This window comes from Populus alba, chromosome 5 (assembly GCF_005239225.2).
Source record: "Populus alba chromosome 5, ASM523922v2, whole genome shotgun sequence".
Lineage (NCBI taxonomy): Eukaryota > Viridiplantae > Streptophyta > Magnoliopsida > Malpighiales > Salicaceae > Populus > Populus alba.
The window spans coordinates 3573374-3598147 of NC_133288.1; the positions used below are offsets into that span (position 1 = coordinate 3573374).

Here is a 24774-nt window from a genome sequence, read left to right on the forward strand (position 1 = left end):
GAAATGACCCTTTTGTCTTTGGGTAAAATTAATATTTTATATAGTGATAATATTTATTTTTTAAAATATTTATTATTTAAAAATATATTAAAATAATATATATTTTTTATTTTTTAATTTTCAATATAACGCATTAAAATAATTTATAAATGTATAAAAAAAATAATTTTAAATAAAAAATAATATTTTGGTAGCGGGAGTGGGTGGAGGAGAAGCGATGCACTAGTGCTCCTCCATGCTTAGACCACACCAGTCGTCAACTATCAAATCAGGCCTTTTATGAAAAAAAACAATTATTTATTATTCATGATATTTATACTTCATGACTTGTTTGTTAGCACAAATTTTAATATGAAAAAAGTTGTTTGTGTATATATATATATATATATATATATATATATATATATATATATATTTTGGACACTATAAAAGGAAATTGAGGTTAATTTGGATACAGGACAGAAGTAATTTATCCCTTGTCCCATTTAGCAACTAATAATAACAATTTATGCCCAAGAAAGCAAAAATAAAAGCTGACTAGGAATCACAATGCTGAAATGGCACAATCTGAGTGGTTAGAAACCTTCACTTCTCCCGCAAAACAATGACGTGGCGAAGGTCTTACAATCTCTTGCATGCGACAAGGTGCAGTAACGCCCCCTTAACTTTCCAAACTTAACAGCAAAATCAATTTCTTAGACTCTCTCTCTTTCTAAAAAAACATGTCTTTTGCCGTGTCTCTCTCACAGATTGCTTGGATCTTCCTCTCTTGATCCCAAAACCCCCAAATTAATCACACACTCTGTCTCCAAAGCCCTAATCACAATTCTCTCAGATCCATCAACCCTTTGGATCCTTTTCACTGAATTGCTGGATCCAATTCTCTCTGATCACTGGTACTGTCTCTCTGTTGTTTTTTCAATAAAGCTTTATTTGTTTTTCAGATTATTACACTCATCTATGTTGCAATTCAGTATAAGTTTTGTTTTTTGCTTGTTTACGTAGTATAGTGAATTTTTGATGAATTGTATGGATTTAGATTTGGGTTTTGTTTGTTATAACGTGTAGATTTTGGTTGGGGGTTGATCCTGTTTATCGAAGATTGATACTTGTTGGAGATAAAAGGAGGAGTTTCTAGGTTGGACTGGTTTGACAAAATATGGCTTCTAACGTGCCTCCAGGGGCACCTAGACAATCCCCACCACCTAATTATAACCCAAATTATCAGCAAAACCCGAATATTTTATCTGATAATTTCCAGAATTTGAATCTCAATCGGCCCCCTTCAATGGCATCTTCAGCTCCAAGGCCTTCGCCATTCAGCCAACCATCACCATTTCCCTCCTTAGTTCCTTCACCGCAATTTTCCAGGCCTGGTGCACCACCTATTGCTGCTGTTCCTAGACCTTCAGTGCCTCCCTCTGGATCTCCATCCACATTTTCCTCAAATGTGGCCCCTGGTAGACCTACCGGGCCACCTTTCAGTCAGCCACCACCCTTTGGGTCCAGACCACCTCCTGGGTCATTCCAATCCTATACCAGTGGTGGTATGGTAGCGGGTCCTGTCTCTGGTGCACAGCCAGTAGGTGCTCGTCCAAGTCCTGCTGCATCATCTTCTTCGCCTCCTCAGAATGTGCCCCCATCAAGTTCATTTGGTGGTTTAGTAAGTAATGGGCCACCAGCCCCTGCTTTCCAGAGCGCTCCACGTTTTCCTCCCCCTGTTAGTGCACCACAGCAACAACCTATGGGTCCTCCACCAACAATGGGGGTGGCTCGCTCGCCCCCTCAAAGCATGCGCCCTTTAATGGGGAGTTCAGGGTTTAGTGGCCAACCAGTTGCTCCATTTTCTGCACCACCTCAAGGGACACCATTTTATGCACCACCTCAAGGGACACCATTTTCAGCACAGCAAGGGATGACACCACCACCTATAGGTTCTCCTTTTGCACCACAGATGCAACCACAGTCTGTAAGTGTTTTAAAATCTTATATCCTGCAGTGTTTGGGAAATTTCAATTGTTATAGTGTATCTATGTTAACTTCATTTCAACTTTAGCGTTTCCCAGTTGTTTATAATTCAAGTAAGCTAGCTCTTCTGCTATATTTGATAGCTTCAGAAATGTTTTATTGGAAATAGTTTGCATTCTATATGGGATTGCATTTGATGTTTGTTCAAACACAAGGCTCCATTTTGCTTTAGAGAAATGGTTGGAAAAAGTTACAAAAATGAGCATGAATTGGAATAATAGGAGGGACGGTATGCTGTTCTATAATATGAAGATGAAAGGGTCCACAAAAATACACATTGACGTACATCTGGATGTTTAGACTATATCATAAAGTGTTATTGAGTGCAAAGACTTAATTTGGTGGTGTGCACTACTTTGTCAAGTGATAAGAAGCTGATATTGAGGTTCTTAACTGGACCTTTTTCAGGTTCTGATATCTTCTTTTTTCCTTTATAACATCTCTGCAACAGTGTAGTATAAATGCGGTTAAGGGGTTTTTTTTACGCATTTAAGCAGCCAGATTCTTAGCTGAGGAAATGATAGTGACATCTTTTTCAGAGCATATATTGGTGTTTAATGATTCTTTTGAAAAATTGAACCTAGAGACTATGGCTAGTCTGTAACCTGAGAATTAGAGTCATATAACTGGTTTTTGGTGGTAGACGATGAAAAGTGAAGCTGGATATCAGGTAGAAACCATGGAACTTAGTAGATTTGCAGCAGCTTTGGTGTGTCTAACTATAAAAGACAGCTTTAATGTCTTCCAACTTTACAAGTATATGGACATAGAAATAGAGGATAGCAAAAAGATAGAAGTAAAGAATAGAGGGGGAAGAACCAGAAGAAAAGGAGAAACAATAAGGGGAGAAGGTGGGAGAGGGGCGGCTGTGAGAGGAGAGAAAAGAAGGGGGAAGATGGCTTTATGGAGTTCTATTGTTTTTTTGAGATCATCTGTCATTTTGATGGAAACTAATGCAAGAACTTCAAGTATCTTTTCACTTCAAGCCTGTTGTGGACTATATTACTGTTCTTGAGCACCAGTGGTCAGTGCCTTTTGGACTTTTATGAATGTTTTCTCTTAAAGATATTTAGAGAAATTGGAGTGTCCTTTTAGCTTGAGAGGTTTCAATTTAATGTTAGCTTGAAGGATGTCTTCTCCTAACTAATGTTGTACATTCTTTCTCCTGTAATTGTACTTTCATCCTTCAGAAAGAAAGACAGAAGAGCAAAGTAAAGAAAAATGAGGGAAAGAAGAGGGAATAAGGAGAGGCCGCCACCAGCTTCTCCTTTAGCTAGAATCTGAAAATTTCTGGTTATGTTAAGAGCTACATTTCATGGAAGATTGGGGCTATCTGCCTTTACAGATTTTAGAGGATTTGTGCTAATGTGTGTTTGTTTAGGTTGTGGGGATCCATCTCCTGCTTATAACGGGTGTTGCTTCTTGCCTGATTTTACATATGCATCTCTTTCCTCCCTCAACAAAGATTCTGAATTCTGAATTTTATGGATTCTTCCAGGTTGCTCAACCTCCACCTAGAATGTTTGGAATGCCGCCACTACTACCGAATCAAATGACTGCTATATCACCAGTTATTGGTCAAACTGGAAGTCCTTTATCAGGGGCATCAAAGATTGACCCCAATCAAATTCCCCGGCCCATTCCAGGTTCCTCTGTGATCCTACATGATACTCGTTCAGGAAATCAGGCCAACCCACCACCGGTATCTAACTCTGTTTGTTTTTTCTCTTTCTGTTCTTGTTGTCTTTGTGGAGTTTGCCATATTAGTGAAGCCAAATTAATTTAACTGGTGGTTTATCATTTCCTCTTCTGATTCTGTCCTTTTGTAAAGCCTGCTACAAGTGACTACATTGTTACAGACACTGGGAATTGCAGTCCACGCTACATGAGGTGTACCATCAATCAGGTTAGACTAAACCTTTAACATGCATATGCTGGCTGTATTTTTTTATTTTTTGGCATCTTACAGATTTGAAAAAACAATTGTGAGCACTTACAGTTTGTGATGTTGTATTGACTCCTTCAACATTTCAGATTCCATGCACGGTTGATTTGTTATCAACATCTGGCATGCAGTTGGCTTTGTTGGTCCAACCTCTGGCCCTTCCTCATCCATCTGAGGAGGCTGTCCAGGTAATGATGATTTCTTTGTTCTTCATTGCATCTCTACTGTGATATTTTCTTCTTTCCTGATTGAAAAGAAAATTTGTTTTGTTCATTACTAGGTGAAATATGGTTTTCTTCATCAAACCTTGTTTCTTAGTTCTATTTCCAATTACCTATCTAGCTCATTGAAGTTTGATCTCCAGAAAAAAGAACTAAAATACTGTTTCTAACACAAAATTTGGGAATCACCAACCTATATTATCATCACTTGTAAGTTTTTTCATATAAAATGTCTTTTACCCAAGTAAAACAGCACGGATCATTGCATGCATGTTGATGAATTGAGCAATTGAAATCACAACAAATTTTTATATCATAAAAATTATGTTTGTAGGTTGTTGATTTTGGAGAAAGTGGTCCTGTTCGCTGTTCTCGTTGCAAAGGCTACATAAATCCTTTTATGAAATTCATTGATCAAGGGAGGCGATTTATATGCAATTTGTGTGGTCAGTACACATGCAATTTTATTTTTTTTGGGAATTCTCTTTGCTGTTTTAATTGTTAGGCTGTCTGAATGTTGCAAAATATTTGATTTGCTAGTGATAATGGATTTGAAATAGTCTTATCCTTATCAATGTCTCTGGATGAGTTGGTTACCGAAGATAGGAAAAATTCTTTTATCATTTGCGTCATGCTTAGTTTATCACTGTCAGAATCCATTTATATCTTTTATACTTCATTCAAGATTAGATATTGTTTATTATTCATGTTCCAACATATCATTTTCAATTTTGGAGCCTTCTTTTGAGATGTACAACTTATAACTAGTTGCCTTATCATTTTATATATCTGTTAACAGGTAAAGCACTTTATTCTGCTCCCTGAACATACTGGCATGGTGGGGACTTTACAATTTTACATGTTTTTGGCAGGGTTCACTGATGAGACTCCCCGTGACTACCTCTGCAATCTAGGTCCAGATGGTAGACGTAGAGATGCTGATGAAAGGCCCGAGCTATGCAGGGGAACAGTTGAATTTGTTGCCACAAAAGAATTCATGGTTTGTTTCTTTATAAGAAGCTGTGGTTTTTTAAAATATCATTTGTTCTCTATTCTCTTGTAATTGGAATTGGATGCCTATGTGAGTATCCAATCTATATTGTCCAGTCCTTGGTTCTGTTGCAATCGTTATCAATATATTACTGGATATATTATTCATCTCTATTTATTGTCTCTTAGGTTCGTGATCCCATGCCGGCTGTGTATTTCTTCCTAATTGATGTATCCATGCATGCCATGCAAACTGGTGCAACTGCTGCAGCTTGCAGCTCAATTAGTCAAGTTATTGCTGATCTTCCAGTGAGTCTTATGTCCACTTCTGAAACATTTTAGCATGTACTTGAATTTGACTGTGTTCACTTCATCTGGTGTGTTTTTTCTGGCATTAATTTTATGTTGAGCTTCACTGGCATTCATTTATCTATTCTTCCATTCTGTTTTCTGTTGATAATTAACTGTAGCTCATATTTCATGTTGTTCATAGTTTTGCTAACAAGATGGTAGTTTTAGTTACTGATGTATGAACCGAAAAATTCATTGCAGGAAGGGCCACGGACAATGGTGGGCATTGCAACATTTGATTCAACAATCCATTTTTACAATATGAAACGGGCATTACAACAGGTAGACATGAAATCTTTTAATGAAGATACAAGTTGATATATTCTTTTGTTGGAGTATGTATGGTATCTTTGAAGTGGAAGGAGATTGATGGAGAACCTTAAGTAGATTGAATGATCAGATAGATGTTGTTTTGTGATGTCTTCCTCTGCTCATGCCTTTTCTGGGAATTGTTATTGATCTACAACCAACCTTCAGCACATCATTTTATTGCACTTGGATTTATGGTTCTGATTCAATTTAAATTATTTTCAATCAAAAGTTTTGAGTGTTGATTTTGATTTCTTACTCATGTTTGCAGCCACTGATGCTTATTGTACCTGATATACATGATGTTTATACTCCTTTGCAAACTGATGTTATTGTTCCGCTTTCTGAGGTTAGCCATCTGGACTGTAGACCTTCCATTGTTTCTGCTGATCCTTTTTGGTCTTCAAGAGCCAACAAATGAATTGTCATCGTTGAGTTATGGTTTTTACATTTGGAGACACTGACCACTTTTATTATTTTTAATAATTTATTTTGGTTTCTTGTGTGGATTCAGTGCCGTCAACATTTGGAGCTATTATTGGAAAGTATTCCAACTATGTTTCAGAATAGTAGAATTGCTGAATCATCTTTCAGTGCAGCAATCAAGGTATGCTCATGTTTGCTAGTGGAAACTGTAGATGTATAGATTGTGGATGATAACTGCAGATATGTCTTTTCTGAAGGGAAGGTGAAGCTGACTTTTTCTCTGTCCATGATACTCTATCCTTCAATTTTACCAATTCAGTTGGATGGTTCCACATGTAAATTAGTTTTAACAGGAAGAATATTTGAAAATGGGCTAGTTCGAGTTTCATGCACAACATAGTGCATTTGGAAACACATATTATGTAACAAAACATGCATGTTCATATAAATAAAATGAAATATTCATTTATTCATAAACTGTCCACAAAGTTTTTCATTCGCTACATTCAAAACACTATTTTCTATCTTTCCAGAGCTCCAACCTAACTGGTTCAAACTGTCTGATGCATATGGTTCTCACGATTTTCTATGGTTGTCTTTTAGTGGAAAAACCTTGGTAGGATGATGATACGTGTTCGTTAATGTCAGTTGCTATTGATTGGTTATAGATGTCACCTGGAATCAAATGCCATATACTTAATGAGCTCATACACATATCTTCAGATATTCAGAACATTTATTTGGAATTTATAATGCATTTTTCCTATTTCAGGCAGCATTCTTGGCAATGAAAAATACTGGAGGGAAGCTTTTGGTATTTCAATCAGGCAAGCTTATGAATTTGTCATCACCGCCATGGCCTTTCTTTTCTTTCCTTCTTTTATATTTTCCTGTCGTTGACCTATTTAAAAGTACATGATGGTTGCATTCTTGTACTTTTCTTGGCTACTTTGCCAGGCATATAATCATTTGAGAACAAAAAAACAGCTCTATTTCTTGTTGCTATTCAGCCAGATGCACAATAGAGAATCATATTTTATACCAAGTGTTCATACTGCAAATTATGTGATCATGTGTGGTCATCATCTAAATCATTGTAATTGCCTGTACTTACTGTGAATAGTAATAGTAAGGATTATGTCAAAAATATCTGAAGGAGAAGTGACTTGTGAAATAGAGAGAAAAAGGTTTAACTTTCTCTCTCGTGTGAGAGTTCTAGAATAAAACACTTGTACTAAAATTTCATCAAGTTTGATTTGGATTCAATCTGAGGAGGCTTTCTGGCTTATGGTGTTAGTCATAGTTTCATTAAATTAAGCAACTATTTCACTTTTGCTCTTTTGTTAAATGCAAATTATATGTATGTTTTTGTGGATACCTTTTTTTCTTTTAGCATGTTTCTTTTTTTAGGCTATTTTATATTTTTTTTCTTCATCCCATTACTCTTTAGGAGCTTTCCTGCTTCTTCCTACCAATATAAAACCTAAAACGAAATTATTCTCATGGAGTATTCTGATGATTCTACTGTGTTTTCAGTCTTACCTTCTGTTGGTGTTGGAGCCCTTTCTGCTCGAGAGGCTGAGGGAAGAAGTAACATCTCTACAGGGGAGAAGGTATTCTTAACTTATCCATGTGTTCCCCTGCCATCTGTTGTGCTTGTGTTCTTGCTTGTCGTGCTTCAGAGTGGAATTATTAAAATGAGAACTACTGAATGTTAACCCATCCATGAATATTTGAAAGGGACTGCATAATTATTTTTTATTAGGTCATCTAGGCCTTGATTTTGTAAAGTGACACATGCATGCATGCACATGCCCACACAAAAAAAAAAAAATTGTAGCCTTTCCTAAATATAATTCTTCTTCTTTTATGCTTTGAAAGATTGGAAGAAGTATCAACATTTTACCCAATTTCTTATTCTGGGACTGTGTTATTGGAAATGAAGTACTGGGTTATGATATGTTGTTTAGTAGTGTTCATCTGTTTCTGACGTGTTTTTCTACCGTAAGTAGTGAAGTGAAGAAACAGTCAATTCATCTGTAGAATATAGCCCCAAGGTTTTGGTAACAGTATTTTCTTGTTTCCTGGATTGCAGGAGGCCCATAAATTACTCCAACCAGCTGACAAAACTTTGAAGGAAATGGCCATTGAATTTGCTGAATATCAGGTAGCCTTTTTGTTATTCGTTTTCCCTTCTTAACATTGATCATAATCGTGAGCTGGTAGAGATATACCCTGTTACCTCAATGTGCCTAATCATGTTTACTTTCTTGAATGTGTTCTAGGTCTGTGTTGATGTGTTCATCACTACCCAGACTTATGTGGACATTGCTTCTATCTCTGTCATACCTAAAACAACTGGAGGGCAGGTATTAATTGAACTTGAAGTGCCAACTTTGTACTCTTAACAATTGTTTCACAGTATCAGTACAATGACAGCATGGATGTTGGAATTTTATCTTTGCTGTGCCTTGTTAAAGGCAGCGAGCCTGTTGTTACAGTAGTTCACTGTTGTTAAAGGCAGCAAGCCTGTTCTTTCTGTGCTATGGTTCTCATTTTCCTTTTCTTACTTCTTTTCTTTTCTTTCCTTTTTCCCTCGCTGTATGATGTTTGACTTTTGTTCTGGGTTATTTAGTGATGTCAAACATCAGTTTTCAATGATTTATTGAGTATGTCTTCCATTCTTTGGTGACCTGTGACCTAGATCCTTGAGTCAGTTTCACTGCGTAGTACTCATCCCATGTTGCATTTCTGCTAAGATTTTGTTCTAAATCATGTAACCATGTTGAATGAAACTTGAAACACATAATTACTTGCCGCGGACCTTGAATCCTCTTATCGAGTTATGGTTTCTCAGTTTTTTAGGCTGGTACCATGTTCCATACTGCATATCTTGTACAAGATATTGCCACTGTAACCCTTAGGAAAGAAAGATGCTGGGTGCTCTCTTGTAGGCAAGCTGGATAACACTTGGCATATATTGGTAATATATGATTTAGACTAACATTTCACCATCATATCATTATACATATCACCCAGTGTATGAATTCTAGCAATATGCTGTGAATGACTTCTAGGTTCTTCATAGAGCTGCCGGCTTATTTCTGATGCTGACTTCAAATATTTCACATCCTATACCAGGTTTATTATTACTATCCTTTCTCTGCTGTCTCTGATCCAGCAAAGCTGTACAATGATCTTAGATGGAATGTCACAAGGCCTCAAGGTTTTGAGGCAGTGATGCGTGTGAGGTGCAGCCAGGTACTCTCCTTTTCTTGGATATATATGTTTATGTGTGTGTACATGGCTACCATCTTCTTTGGCCAAATCTTCCATCCTATATATATTTATATTGTTGCCTTGCCCCTTCCTGTTATAAATTGATTGGTTGTATGTTTTTTACTTGATACCGGGAAATTGATTTGGTTTGTTTCCTTATAGGGCATTCAAATTCAAGAATACCATGGAAACTTTTGCAAGCGCATTCCAACAGATATTGACCTGGCTGTGGTTTGTATCTTTTTGTGAAATTCTTGATTTTCATACTCTTGGTAGCTTATTACATTTTTAATTCTTTGGTAATGAGTGTATTCAACGTTTGAACTTGTGAGCTGTCATTATGAGATCCATTCTCTGTTGATGCTAGACAATAACTTTGCTTTTTAAAGCATCAGACTGAATGTAAATCATATTCAGATTCCAGAAACTTCTTTTCTTAACAAACTATTGAGTAGGTAGAAGAATCTATTTTGGCTTGGGTTGATCTCTAGGAGGCTGGTTCATTATGGGTTTTATATTTTTATGGCTCCTTAATTCCATTTGTTGATTTCCTATCTCCTCTGTCTTCATTTTAGTCAAGAGGCAATGTGTATATTTTGTGGCATCTTTACTTCTAGTTGCTCTATCTGTAATCATTCCTTTTCTTTGCAGATTGATTGTGACAAAACTATAATGGTCACATTAAAACATGATGATAAATTGCAGGATGGCACAGAATGTGCTTTTCAGGTACCTTGGTTTTTCTTGTCATGTGCCACAGCTTTAAGTACTTGCTGGTTCTATCTACTTTCATATCATCTAGGGTGAATTATGTTATGGTCCCTCCAAGTTTGAGCAATAATCTGTTTTACAATTCAAGCAATTAAATCCTTGAATTTCATCTCAACTATAATGCAAGGCTACTTTCAGTTTCTTTTTAGTTAAATGGAGAACCCATGTGATGGTTCCCACCTTGTCTTGGAATCAGTAGGTCTTGGAATCAGCAGCTGATGAAACCTCGAGTTCTTTGATGGTCCATTCATTTAGCTATGGATCCAATTGAACCACCTCCTGCCTATGTAATCCAAAACACAAACTTAACCGCTGTCAGGTTTCTCTCTGTTTCATGTTCAAGAACCTCTAAACAGACCAAGATAACAGTAACCGGGAATTTATGTGCTACTGCTATTCTGGTTCTGGTTGGATACTCAAGACAATGAAACAGACACAAGAATAAAAGGATTTGGAATATCATTATGTTCAAAGGTGTGTGTTGTAATATTTGTCAATAATGTGTAGGACGTCAAGCATGACGTCTAATAACCTCCAGCTCTACTTCCCCATTATTTGCCCCATGAACAAGGTTTTCTCAACTCTCTCCTTGGTCCCCCAAAGATTATGAGGGTCCTTGTGTAGAGGGACTGCAGGGACAATTACAAAACACCACATCCTGGCTGACATATAATGCAACTAACACAGGTACTGGTACATTACATGAGGAGTATCTATTTAGACGGTTCTTGAACATGAAACAATGATGCTGAGAGAGAGATGACTTGATTCTGGCTCTCAATTGCAATTGTGTGCTTTCGTTGCTGACATATAATGCAATTAATACAGGTACATTACAAGAGCAATGTCTAGTTAGATGGTTCCTGAACATTACACAAGCAGAGCGATGACTTGATTTTGTCTCTCAGTTGCCATTGTGTGCTTCTGTTGCTGACATATAATGCAATTAACAAAGATACATTACACAAGCAGTATCTACTATCTAGTTATATGGTTCCTGAACATGAAACAATAACTGAGTGGGAGAGAGATGATTTGATTTTTGCTCTCAATTGCAATTGAGTGCATTGATTTTGTTAGGATTATGAAATTTGGAAGGACTGTGGGGCGACTACGCTTTTATCATTTGTTGAGAAGATTTCTTCTATCTGTTTATTTATATTGTTTGCTTCATTTTTCAGTGTGCCCTCCTCTACACCACTGTGTATGGCCAAAGAAGAATTCGCGTTGCAAATTTATCACTGTCATGCACAAACAATTTAAGTAATTTGTTTCGCTTGGCTGACTTGGATTCCCAATTTGTGTGTTTCTTGAAGCAAGGTATTGAATTTTCTGTCATGCATTCTCTTTGCTGTCCTTTTTTTTACACTGTTTCTATAGTTATATTGTGCCCACATTATGGTTTACCATGATCACTGTATCATTCTCATCCAACATAACAAGTCACCAGAATAATAATAACAGTTACGTTTTCTCATTTACATCCAACATCTTGTAGAAAATTAATATGGCATGTATTCCTGTCAAACTTTGGTCTTTCAGCTGTGTAAGAATGGATGTCTCTTTGCTTCTAGAAGTATTTTTTTTGTTCATGGCATAACTTGTACAAAAAGTATTTATCTTTTTGAGGTAAGAAGACTGATGCTTTTCTCTGCTTGTCTTTCCAGCGGCAAACGAAATCCCTTCCAACCCATCCTTGGTTGTCCAAGAACAAGTGACAAACTTTTGCATAAACATTCTGCTTTCATATCGCAAATTTTGTGCAACAGTATCGTCATCAGGACAACTCATCCTTCCAGAGGCACTTAAACTTCTGCCCCTGTACACCCTTGGTATATGTTTCTTGCACATTGATTTATGCTTATTCATAGGTAGTGTTTATGTTGAAATAGCTGTTATTTATTATGTACTCACTCAACAATTAATTATGTTTTATGCTGTGGAACTGTTTCAACAGTTTAATGCCTGTACATGAGCCTTGTACATTTGGGAGTATAGCAGAATATCTTGGGATTTAACCTACTAAAGCATTGAAGAATTAAGATAACTTTGTATGGTTAAAGTAAAGCAAGTTAGAAAAGTATATTGGTTCAACGTAGTTGCATCTTTCCTTTTAAGTTTTTCTATAGCTTTATATGTGTTTTTGGTAGAAATAGCTTTTCAATGAAAACTTTGATTTGTTCATAAATGGTATCCCCTCCTCTTATCAGTACTATTTGTAATTGCTTTGTTGTTCTGTAATATGTGTTTTGTTCATAGGACAGATTTGAAATGAATGTAAGTTTTATCAGTAAGCTTCTTACAGTTTATTCAAAGAAATTGACATGCCTCAATTTTTTTCCCTTTTGGGTTCTTGCTCTCCCTTCCAGCATTAATTAAAAGTACAGGGTTGAAAGTCAATGGGAGGATTGATGATCGGTCATTTTGGATCAGTTATGTTTCCTCAGTTTCTACACCTTTAGCGATTCCCTTGGTGTATCCTAGGATGATTGCAATTCACAACCTTGATTCACAGGCACGAGTGTTCTTTTTATTATATTTGATTCTACATTATATTTTGTCCTGAATCCAATGGTAACTTTCTGCCTACTGACAGGAAGCAGATGGATCTTGTATCCCTTCTGCACTCGCGCTTTCTAGTGAATATGTGAGTGAGGATGGAATTTATCTTCTTGAGAATGGCCAGGATGGCTTAATATATATTGGGAACTCAGTTACTTCAGATACCTTGCAAAAACTTTTTGGCATTTCCTCGGTAGCTGAAATTCCAACTCAGGTACCATCCTTTGAAAGAATTTATTCTACCTAATATTTTTAGTCTTGGTTTGGAGCATGCTGTATCAGACAATCAAACCAACATGTTCAAGATGCCATGCGTCCAGCAGAATGGGTTTGTGAGACACTACTAATTCAAAGAGCCCAGTCGGCAATTTTTTGCATGAAACTTTTGGAGATAATGGAGGCCTGCGTGCTTGAATTTTTGAGATCTTTTGGTGCTTTAATTTGATAATTAACATTGTAACTACATGGACTTCTGTCAGTGATGTGTGATTAGAAATTTTGTTTTTGCATAGTCATTCAATTATTCAGGTTTGATGTTTTGCAACTAATTATTTCAGTATTCTCAGTTTGTTCTGGAGCAATATGACAATCCACTATCAAAGAAACTAAATAATGTGGTGAATGAGATACGACGGCAAAGATGTTCTTTCCTGCGGTAAGATGTTTCAGCTGTTGTTTTTTTTATTATGAAGAAAAAAAATTTCATTACATATTAACATATTATATCTTTTTTCTCAATCTATCCGCACATGTGCTTGCAATCTCTCATTCTGATGTATTGCAATTCTTCTCTTGCAGCTTAAAGTTGTGTAAAAAAGGAGATTCATCAGGTGAGTTCATTGGACCTGTTCTTCAATATTGTTGAGGGAACTGTAATTCCTACTACCACATAATGTAAACTCAACCAAAAATGAACTGTTTTATTTGCTCCCGGAAAACTCACATTATCTTTCACCCCCTACCTCTGCTAAAGTAGTTATAGTACTTGACCATTTCTGATTCTTCATAACTTGGGGGGTTATTTTGAAATGTGAATGAGGAAGGAATTACTTTGGGTCATTGCATGGAAACATGCATGGGACAGAAGTGTTGGTTTGCCAACATCACCTTCCCGGACTTCATGGGCCAGACAACATTGCCAACTCATATCGATTCTCGCGAGGAAGTCATGTTTTAACTGATCATGTAGTAATTTGATATCAATAAATCATAATACAAATTTCACGATGACTAAATAAAACAGTGGTCAGAAAAACAAGTAGCTACTAGCAAAGAGGCTCATACTTTTGATTTGTGAATGCATTATGTACTTATCTGTGTTACATCTGATTGAATTGTGCTTCGTAATACATGTAGTATTCTCATTTTCGTATTAAATTTTCTTCTGCTGATACTAGTAGATGCAGAAAGATTTTTTGTCAAAATATCCTCAACAAGTTTGATTTGTGAAAATCCAATTGTTGTTTTTTCCACAGGAATGTCATTCTTCTCATATTTGGTTGAAGACAAGGTTCCAGCCGGTGGTCTCTCCTATGTAGAATTCCTAGTGCATATCCATCGGCAAATTCAAGTAAAAATGTCTTCATAATTCTGGCATCTTCAGTTTGATTTTACAAGTCTTGACAAGCAGCAGCAAGGACAGATCTGATTCAAAGTGAAGAAAATCGATGACTGGCTTGATGTGTGCTCTTGGGATCAGCAACTCTATTTATCTACAGAAAGCAGCCTGGGATGAATTTTGTGATGGAAGTTTTGTTGAGTGTGGCTCTATATTTTATAACAGTGGTTGCCAAATAATAAAATATAAAGCTTTCATTTATTGTTGTTCCCCACCCTTTCCTTTTGTTTTAGTCATTGTCTTCCCCATGGTGGCAAGATATCCATCCGGCGAGTAAAAGCACTGTAAGAATTCCTGTAGTGGACGGGAAGATGCAAAACAATTTTTGTAATTATACCTCTTTGTTAGATGTATACATTTATATGACAATTTTAATGAGAAAGTTCACAGAATCGTTGAGACAACTTCCGGAGTTTCATGTGCAAGTCTGAGTGTTTTGACTGATGCCATCCATGATCACAGCCTGAAGCTCTTTCATATGCTCAGGAAACAAGTGAATCTCTCGAATCAGGGAAACCTGTAGCACCTTCAGTGATGTCTTGTCAATATCTCATTGACAAGAGTAATTTCGTGTCTACATTGAAAGCTTGCTTTCCAAGGTATCACGTGCCATGGTTGTATCATTCATGAGGTGCTACCCTCCAATTCACGCTCATTGTAGATAATTGAATTAGGATGGGAGATTCGGTTTGTTAGGTTGAGAAGAAAGGAAGAGTTTTATTGCAGCCTGTGCAAGGGAACCTAAAATAATGCTAATAAAACAAGAACCCTAAGTGTATATGCAATCAACACCAGTGTAATGGTCTCATTCATGGTTTCCCTTCGGCCAGAATATCAAACAGTCCCTGCACAAATAATCTTCACAAATTAGCCCATTATGCAATTTTTCTTATTGATGAAGTGTGCATGCTAAATCTTATTTTATTTCATCTAAAATATTTCTTCTACCTACAACTTTATTTGAAAACACTTTAAAATATAATTTATATAAAGATTAAGAATGTGTTTGTCAAAGTTTCTGTTTTTAGTAGCGGGACTCACCACTAAAAGCAAAAACACACATAGCAACAAAAATATGATTTTCATATATTTACTCTTGTGTTTTGTACTGTGGAGGGTTGTACCCCGCAACAAACACATAAATAAAAGTTTAGAGAAATACACTCTAAGTTGCTTCAGAAATATATTAATATTCTAATTTTTTTAGAAAACTAGACTATTTTTTTTTAAATGAAACTTCCTCTTCAAATGTAATATTTCTCTATAAAAAAAAAAAGGAAATTAGTTATTAAGTTTTCTAAATTTGTACTGAGCTGGAAAAAAAACATTTGTATACAAGTTTTTCACTGTTTTTCAAAAGAAAAAAAAAACAATAAATGATATATATTTTATATATATATAAGTACTTTTCAGCAATGTGAGAAAGTTTTTTTAAAAAAAACTATATACAAATCTTCATATCTAGTTAGTGTCAAAATCTTGATTTTTATTATCTAATAATTTTTATTTTAAATAAAATAAGATTAATATTTTACAATTAGATTATCACAAATACAAAATACTAAGATAACTATTATAAACTATGATTTTGACTTTTTATATAAAAGTATTTTTCATTGAAAAAATTCATTTTCAACAAAATGAACATGTTTTCTAATTTTTCATTAAAAAACTAGAAAATGGAAAAAAACTCTATATAAAAAAAAGGAAAAAAAATTTATTTCTGTTTCTGAAGAAACCCTAAAAGTCTCCACGAAACCGGCATAATTAAAAAAAATATATACCTTGATTATAATAATGAAAATAAGGTCAGAAATATTATACAACCACCTTTTTCTCTCCTTTTTTTCTGATTTGAATAGTCACAGACTCACAGTGACTATTTACAATGAAAAGAAAAGAAAAATACTGTCGTAGCTCTAATGTTCAGCTTTGGAACAAATAAAATCATGAAAATAAAGAGAGAGAAAAATAATAAATACAAATACAATGAAGCCTTTGATATACTTCGCTAGCCTTCACCTTTCCGCCTCTTCTCTTCAAAAGTGTCATCAGGCCCCTTTGTCACCGACAATCAGTTGAAGTAAATGTGTTGGCGAAACGAGAGGGCATGGAGGGAACACTTGACTGAGTCCGAGAGAAGGAAGCATCATCAATTATCATGGAAGTACCTTCTTCAGTTTGCCATCTTCGCAGAGTTTCAGAAAGGTTGGTGTCATGGTCAATGTCAAAACTCTGGTCTTGTTGGCTTGCTGGCCTCCATTGCTCTACAAGAGGTGACAGGATATTCACTGCATGCCCCATGTCCGGTCTCTGATGTGGCTCCCGAGCAGTGCAATGTCCTGCTAATTCAGACACTGTATAAATGGTGGCTAATGTCTCTTCATCTGGATTTAGAGACTCATCAATTGCCTTTGGAATGTTCTCCTTTGTCATCAGGATCCTGCGGAACCATGGGACCAGATGAGCCTCCTCGTCTGGCATGGTGTCATCCAGTGTTTTTCTGCCAGTTATAATCTCCATTAGAATTACTCCAAAGGCATAAACATCCACCTTTGTCGTCACTCTTCCAGTAGCTGACAGAAAACAGAGTAGATCCGATTCATATTTAGATCATCCACAAACGAAGGGAACTGATTCCAAAATAATTTCATCACAGACTGAAGGAAAGTTTTCAGAATCTGAGAATCAAACTCACAAATTCACACAGATAAATATCCTTGAAAACATGCTGCAGCATGCATAATTGCACTATGGTGCACCCAATAGAAACACAAGCAATAAAATGTCAACCCTCACAGAGCTTAGCTACTTCAGTTAATCAAATCAAGAGAAATCTACAATCATTATCAGCAGCCAATAACCTAAAGCTTTTACAAGAAAAGACACAAAAATATGGCTATTGCTAGAATGCTGCCATGAAAAAACTCCATTGTCACAACACAAAATAGATGCTAAGATGAATTGATCATGTGAGACATAAGAAAGAAAAAACTTTATGGTACGAGTAGTTCTTTTCAAATGCAACGTGAAAAAATTGACCTTACTATCTTCATACTGCTAAATCTGGCCACAAACAATCATCATAAAAGTTAAGAAGAACATGCAATTGGACAAATCCCTTCAACAAAGATGAGAATATTCAAAAAGATTACCAGCATACTCAGGTGCAAGATAACCAAACGTGCCCGCCAATCGTGTTTCCAGAGAATACTTCCCATCTGGTGCATTTTTAACCAAACCAAAATCTGCTACTTTGGCTCTCATGCTATCCCCGAGAAGAATGTTTGAAGGTTTCAAATCTCTGTGAATGAAACTCTGCTGTGCTAAACTGTGCAGATACTCAACTCCTCTCGCCACATCCAATGCAATTGTGATCCGCTGCTTCCATGTAAGTGGAGTGTACCCATAATCGTGACATTCAAATAAATGCTGTCCTAGTGTTCCTTGTGGCATATACTCATAGACCAAGAGTCTCTCGTTGCCGTTTATGCAATACCCTAAAAGAGCAACTAGATGTCTGTGCCTAACCTTTGTAAGCACTGCAATCTCTGCTTGAAACTCACTCATACCTTTGGTGCCCATCACTGTGGATTCCATTCTCTTCACAGCAATCTTAGTGCCATCATGCAACTCTCCTCTATAAACCACTCCAAAACCACCTCTTCCGGTAATATTAATCTCATGAAAGTTATCTGTCGCTTGTCGAATAACTTCAATGGGCAGAGCAACATTCCCATCCTCAAAAATATTTTTGCCATTTTCACCAACACTGCTCTGGCTGCTCATTTCAATAGAAACTTCATTATACCCTCCACCTGCAACTCCATTATTAAAAAGCGCCTTTCCACTATCCCATCCCACCTTCTTCTCATATTTTCGAGGTCGTTTCCTATATTTATATAAAACAAATGACAGCACAGCAATAAAAATGACAGCAGCAACAATGATGCCTGCAATCATACCTCCAGATATCTTGGTGGTTCCTACATCGCTTGAGGTAGTAGTTCCTCCACCAGTGTCTACTTTTGTCCCCAAAAAAGGGTTCCCCGGCTTTGTAATAAATTTCACAGACGCTGGAAAATTTGGAATTTTTCCAGATAGGTTATTATTGGATACATCGAAGGTTACTAGCTGCGGCAACTTGGTCAGGATATCAGGAATTGAACCTGTTAAGTTATTGTCATTGAGATACAAATTTTTTAAAGAAGTGAGCTTGGCAAATGATGAGGAGATCCTCCCCGGAAAATGCTGCTTTGCCAAATTCACAGTAACAACATTCTTCTTGTCAACATCACAAGTAACAAAGGGCCAACCACAAGCATTATTATCATCCCAGCTATCAGATAAAATCGACGGATACCCAAAACCTCCAGCAATTCCAAGCAATGTCATCACCTGTGCATCACAAGAAACCCCAGGAGGTGCACAGTATTTGTTATTTCCATCATTGTCAACCTTGGTAACCGACGGCGGAAACTGAGGCACAGGGCCTTGAAATTTGTTATTAGATAAAGAAACATTCACCAACTTCGGCAAAGAAACCAACGACGCAGGCACAATCCCTGACAATTGATTATCCCTCAACTGCAAATCAAAAATGCTCTTACATTCTGTCAAATCGGGTATAGGGCCTGTAAACTCATTCTTATGAAGCCAAACCTGAGCCAACTGAGTCATCGACCCAATCACTTCAATGCTCCCAGTTAACCCATTTTGCTGATTATTCAACCACAAATTCTGTATCCCAGAATTCGCAAAAGAAGGTGGCAAAGCCCCCGTAAAATTATTATAACTCAACCTCAAATTCTGCAAACTTGTTAACGACCCAAAAACATCTGGAATAGACCCAAAAAGGTTACATTCCTTGGCTGTCAACGATGTCAGACTTGTACATTGTTCTAAATCAGTTGGAAGCATCCATGGAGACAAATTAACATTGTCTCCAACGCTTAACGTTTGCAAACTCGTTAACCCTTGAAGAAAACCAGGAGATATGGATGTAAAATTGTTGGAGTCCAAGAGAATTATTTGCAAATTTGTTAAGTTAGCGAGAGATGGGATAGCCCCAGAAAGCTGGTTGTCCTGAAAAGTGAGAGATTGTAGTTCAGAAAGGGTAGAGATTTCTGGAGGAAGAGTGCCCGAGATGCTGAGTTTTGAGAGGGAAATGGAGGTGACTCTTGTGTTGGAAGAATCACATTTTATGCCACGCCAGGAACAGAAACCGGTGGAGGATTTTGTGGACCAGCCGGAGGGTAGCGGGGTTATGGAGTTGGCTAGTTTTATAATGGCGGAGCCGTCGTCGGCTGTGGCGGATGATAAGATGAGGAGGGAGAGGGATAGGAGGAGGACCGGGTGGCCGTGACCCATTGGTAGAAATCGGGTGGAAAGTGAGAAAGGTGGAGGGAAAAAGCCAATTGATGGAAAACGGATTTACCGGGTTTTTAGGAAATGTGATTTTTCTTTTTTTGGATTTTTCAACTTTTCTTTTTATCCATGGGGAGGGATAATAGTGAATAGAAAATAGTAATAGTTTGTTTTTTTTATTATTTATTATTATTTGGGTATTTTTACATCTTTTTAAATGATGAAATTAGTCTCGTATTTAAGAGTTTGTGGTTGTCCCTTCTAATATGTGTGTTTTTTGAAAATTAAACTTGTGATGTCACCCTTGCAAAGATATAACAGTGTCTTAATCATTAAATCAACACTTGATTGATTTTTAGGGAATATAATTTTATTTTATTTTTGGATTTTTCATCTTTTCTTTTTATCCATGGGGAGGGATAGTAGTAAATAGAAAATAGTAATAATTTGTTTGTTTTCTTTTAACTGGGTATCCTTGTATCCTTTTAAAATATAAGACTAGTCTCGTTCGGGATTTATGACTGCTCCTTCTAATAAGTGAATTTTTTAGGGATCGAACTTGTGTTCTTATCCTTGCAGGGATATGACAGTCATTTAACGCTATCAACATTTTAATTTAATTGTTGTTTAAATATTTGTTTTTTTCTTTTGAATTTAAAGAATTCTTATTAGAATATTTTTATTTGTGGACAATCTAAAACTTCAATAAAGCTAGATTTTATTTTGAACCTTTTATATATACATGTTAAATCAGTTAAACTTGAGTGACTTAATGAGATGTAATCAAGTAAATTCTAAGAATTTTTTTTCTTAGATTAAAATGATGTTGCTATGAATAAATTTATTCAGGTAATCTAGTGACCTGAGCCCTAAACCAAGGCTGATTTAAAAATAAAAAAAAAAACAATGCGTTTTTTTATCATTAATGATATAACATTGGCATAATATTCGTACAATAAATAAACACACACGAGTCAGTCCTCTAAATTTTCTTCAAGTAAATTGTGCATTAAAATCAATACATGGTAAATTTGGACTTTGTCTTTTCGAATACTTGCTCGGCGATGACAGCACCGCTACCATCAGCTTTTTTGATCTCCAGGTGAGCCTTCTGATAGAACCCAGTGCCTCTTAGTGCATCAGCAATGAAATCATCAAACCCAATTGCAATGGCTGCTTCAGCTTCAACTCCATAAACCAACCTCTGTTGCAAAGCCTAACATGTTAGAAACTTGGAAAAACTTGAATCATTAAGCATCACATGGAAATGAGAGAGAGCTTCAGCTATTCGACCTTGACTCTTGAAAGATGGATGGCACCAAAGCACATCGGACATGGCTCGCAGGATGCGTATATTTCGCAATCCGAGAGCTCGATTCGGTTCAGCTTCTTACACGCCTGCGACAAAAATTATATCATCCACGCATCGTATATAGCAGGAATTACCAGAGCAATTTGCACACCAGCACAAATGACACAACAGGGAAACACTAAGCAAGCAGGTAAATCAGGGGAAAGTGAGAGTCTGAAGTCCTCACCTCTCTAACAGCTGTAACTTCTGCATGTGCTGTGGGATCGGTGTTCTTCAAAACCATGTTGTGACAGCTCATGATTATTTCATCATTTTGAACGACGACAGCACCAAACGGGCCTCCATCTCCACATTCAACACCTTTATAAGCTTCTTCAACTGCTCTAGACAGGAATTTATGGTCCCTGTCCTGAACAGCTGGTCGATCAATCATCAAAAACTATCAAGAGACTAAAATACTATGGCCTCGAAACCAAAGAGACGTCTTTAACAGAGCAGAACAGCGAGTAAAAGAAAATCATAAATTTACTATACAGAGAAGTGGGGAGGTACAATGCATTAATGCAGACAAGGACAGGAACAAACTTTCTCTTCGGTGCTCACAACAATGTAAAACAATCAAATTGATTGGGGTATAAAGATAGTTGTCAGAGCAGTCGGAGGTCTAAACGAAAAAGGATCTGAATCACTAGGTCGCTAGGTCAACCCAAGTAAAATCTGATCAACAAACGGCTGGTGATACTAATTTGTCATTAAAATATCTAAACAGGTTAGAAACAAAATAATAATAATAATAATGGAGCAAGATACTCAAAAGGCAAATTACCTTGTTGATGAGCAGAAAAGGCAGATGCCACAGAAATAGTTCGGTCTTTGGCTACTGCGAAGAAGAGAGGCAAAACAAAAACAAAAATGTTATTATTTATCTTCAATTGAAGAAAATACATATACTCAAGTAAAATCTTATACAACCATGATGATATAAACTTTGAATAAATGATAAAATTCTTAGATTTACAATCTTTTTGCTTTCTCAGAAATGACTCGTCCATTTTCTTTGATGCTTCTGTATACCAATTGCTGGGTGAACAGTTTAAACATCACTAGAGGATTAAAAGAACAATTGTTGCTACCCTTGTACCTCTATTAAGCCTCAAAATCTATAAACCAATCTGTACAAACACATAAAAAGAAAGCACACTCTGTCCTTGTCAAAACAGGACATATAGCTTAAATTCTTGGAAAGTCCGCCATTTTAAGAGATCTCAAAATCTTTTCAGCATGTATTAAAGATTAAGATTCCAAATGTTAAAGGGGAGAACTTTTAAGTCTTCATCTCCTGAGTGAAAAGGAAAGGAAAGGAAAGGAAAGGAAAACAAATGGAGATAACCAGCTAAAAAAGTCCAAGCTATAATTCCAAAATATGCCAACCAACAAACACGGAAGCAAAACCAATACAAGAAAAGTGACCCAGCTGAGAATCCCTTGATGAAAAAACCATAAAGCTCAAAGAACACGAAGCGTGTAAATACAAAAAATTGAGCTTAGACCATGACAGAGCACATCCATACAAGAAAACACCTTGAAAACAAAAACCCTTAATTAAAATTCAAGAAATAACAAATAAAAAGGAAAAGTTGATTACCACCAGCATCCTCCATGATGAAAGGAAATCAAGAAAATGGGGTTAACAAGGAATGGTGTGGAAAAGTGTAGATAAAGAGAAGGTAGATGTGTGAAAGACGACGATATAAACTAGTCCACGAATTCAATATGTTTATCACGTTCAAAAACGGAGAGAGAGAGAGAGATGGAAAGTGCAGGTGAGATTTAGAGAGAGAAAGATAGGGACAAATGGGAATCTTCTTAGAGCTTTCAATCAAGTTTATTCACTTTTCTGTTTCTTTCTGTTTTTTTTTTTTTTTTTTTTTTTCTTTTTTATTCTTGGATTAAAATGTAGCCACAAGTTAAAATATAAGAAAAAAGAAATTGGAAATAGTACATAGATTCTATCGTTCTTTTTTCCATTTTGTCCTTGTTAGGCCATGGTTATAATTTATGGGTTAAGCAAGTTAATAAAAACAAAATTAATTTAAAATTTTTTAAAAATTAAAACATTTTTATTTTGATTTTTTTGAAAGAAGGCAAAATTGAGTTTTTTCTAGGTTATGATCACATCATAAATTAACATGTAAGGTCAATCAAGTTTTATTATATTACCTCCTAACTAATTTAACATGAAACTCATTCTAAGTTAAGTTTTGAATCAATATATCATCAAATTAATTTGCTAGCTTTGTTTTACAACAAAATATCAAAAACTTGGATTGTGTAAACAAATTCATTATTTTGTCTCATAATTTTTGTTTGTGAAATTAAAAAAGTATTTGATATCGTGGTAGTTATTATTAAAAAGTTTTTAATTTAAAAATAAATTGTAATAATATTTTTTTTATATTAATATATTAAAATAATTTAAAAATATCTAAAAAATTAATTTAAAACAAACAATCATGCTGCAATACCAACTATGCTCTAAATGAATAGGTGGTTATGGATTTGCTTGAGCGATTGATGACATATATAGTATCGGCTATTAAAGTGAGATTGATTTAATTTTGTATGCATTGAATTGATATTTACCTTGATACATGTTCAATGAACTAGTTAAAAAAGAAAAGGAGATATAAGATATCAAGTTGATAGAACAGCAGGACATTCAAAGTCTTTGTGCAAAATTCTTCTTTTATTTTTTTGAAAATGCAAAGTATTCTAGATCACCTGCCTGTTTTGAATTGTAGTAATAATAACAATTCAAAATATTTTTTATTTAGAAATACATCAAAATATTTTTTTATTTTTTTAAATTTATTTTTGATATTAATACATTAAAATGACTTGAAAACATAAAAAAAAAAATTTAAATTTTTAAAAATATGGTTTATACTACATTTTCTAACACACCCTAAATCCTTGCGGCGATTCCCGTTTGGCATTGCTGCCAAACCGGCGTTTTGACAAAATTCAAATTTTTTTTTTTTGCTAAAATTGAGTTACGGTTGTACTTTTTGGATCGTTTTGATGTGCTGATATCAAAAATAATTTTTAAAAAATGAAAAAACATCATTTGCATGTATTTCGGCACGAAAAGCTATTTGAAAAGCAACCGCTACCACACTGCCAAACACGCTCTGAGAAACCAGCTTTTACACAAGGTGCTTTGCATGTTGTGACCCGTTTAAACTTGAGATATAGAGAAAATGAAACTTTAAACTTGAGATCTAGAGAAAATGAAACTTTAAGCCGTAGGTGATATCAGCTAGACAAATCCATCCATTGAGGATGTTGCAAAACTCCAATAATCCAAAATTTAGGATTAACAATCCTTACTTGCCTCATGTGTGCATCATTCATTATCCAACAATTCTTACTATTAGATTTAATTAAGATGGTGAGTAGGTTGGCTTTGCTATTATTTCTGAAATTTAATTTTAAAAACATTTCAAATTCTTTTTTTATTAATGAAATAGCTTGGATTTACATTAAAAAAAAAAAAAAACACTTAAAATTAGACTTGGCCTACGGTTTGACCTTA

General features: G+C 35.7%; 3 protein-coding genes across 4 annotated transcripts; 1 reads left to right on the top strand and 2 right to left on the bottom strand.

Annotated features, from left to right (window-relative positions):
- Positions 1-652: 652 nt before the first annotated feature.
- LOC118051373 (protein transport protein SEC24 C) lies at positions 653-14904 on the top strand. Of its 2 annotated transcripts, none has more exons than XM_035061987.2 (25): positions 653-896; positions 1069-1969; positions 3527-3730; positions 3860-3934; positions 4063-4161; positions 4529-4640; positions 5067-5194; positions 5374-5493; positions 5737-5817; positions 6116-6193; positions 6359-6451; positions 7043-7097; positions 7807-7883; positions 8366-8437; positions 8556-8639; positions 9412-9531; positions 9712-9780; positions 10201-10278; positions 11502-11640; positions 11988-12152; positions 12690-12835; positions 12917-13096; positions 13440-13537; positions 13681-13712; positions 14358-14904. In XM_035061987.2, exons 2-25 carry the CDS (start codon positions 1160-1162, stop codon positions 14468-14470), a joined length of 3228 nt encoding a protein of 1075 aa, XP_034917878.1. In that variant the 5' UTR covers positions 653-896; positions 1069-1159; the 3' UTR covers positions 14471-14904. The 2 variants fall into 2 exon arrangements, with proteins under 2 accessions (XP_034917878.1, XP_034917879.1); XM_035061988.2 differs by having other exon boundaries at positions 654-896; positions 13449-13537.
- Positions 14905-16289: 1385 nt separating this feature from the next.
- On the bottom strand, positions 16290-20042 carry LOC118051377 (receptor-like kinase TMK4). Its single transcript, XM_035061991.2, has 2 exons — positions 17656-20042; positions 16290-17076 (listed from the first exon to the last, which is right to left on the bottom strand). Exons 1-2 carry the CDS (start codon positions 19868-19870, stop codon positions 16565-16567), a joined length of 2727 nt encoding a protein of 908 aa, XP_034917882.1. The 5' UTR covers positions 19871-20042; the 3' UTR covers positions 16290-16564.
- A 724-nt stretch (positions 20043-20766) lies between these two features.
- Positions 20767-23075, bottom strand: LOC118051372 (guanosine deaminase). The gene is made up of 5 exons (XM_035061986.2): positions 22825-23075; positions 22006-22059; positions 21406-21596; positions 21161-21265; positions 20767-21071 (listed from the first exon to the last, which is right to left on the bottom strand). Exons 1-5 carry the CDS (start codon positions 22838-22840, stop codon positions 20883-20885), a joined length of 555 nt encoding a protein of 184 aa, XP_034917877.1. The 5' UTR covers positions 22841-23075; the 3' UTR covers positions 20767-20882.
- Positions 23076-24774: the final 1699 nt, after the last annotated feature.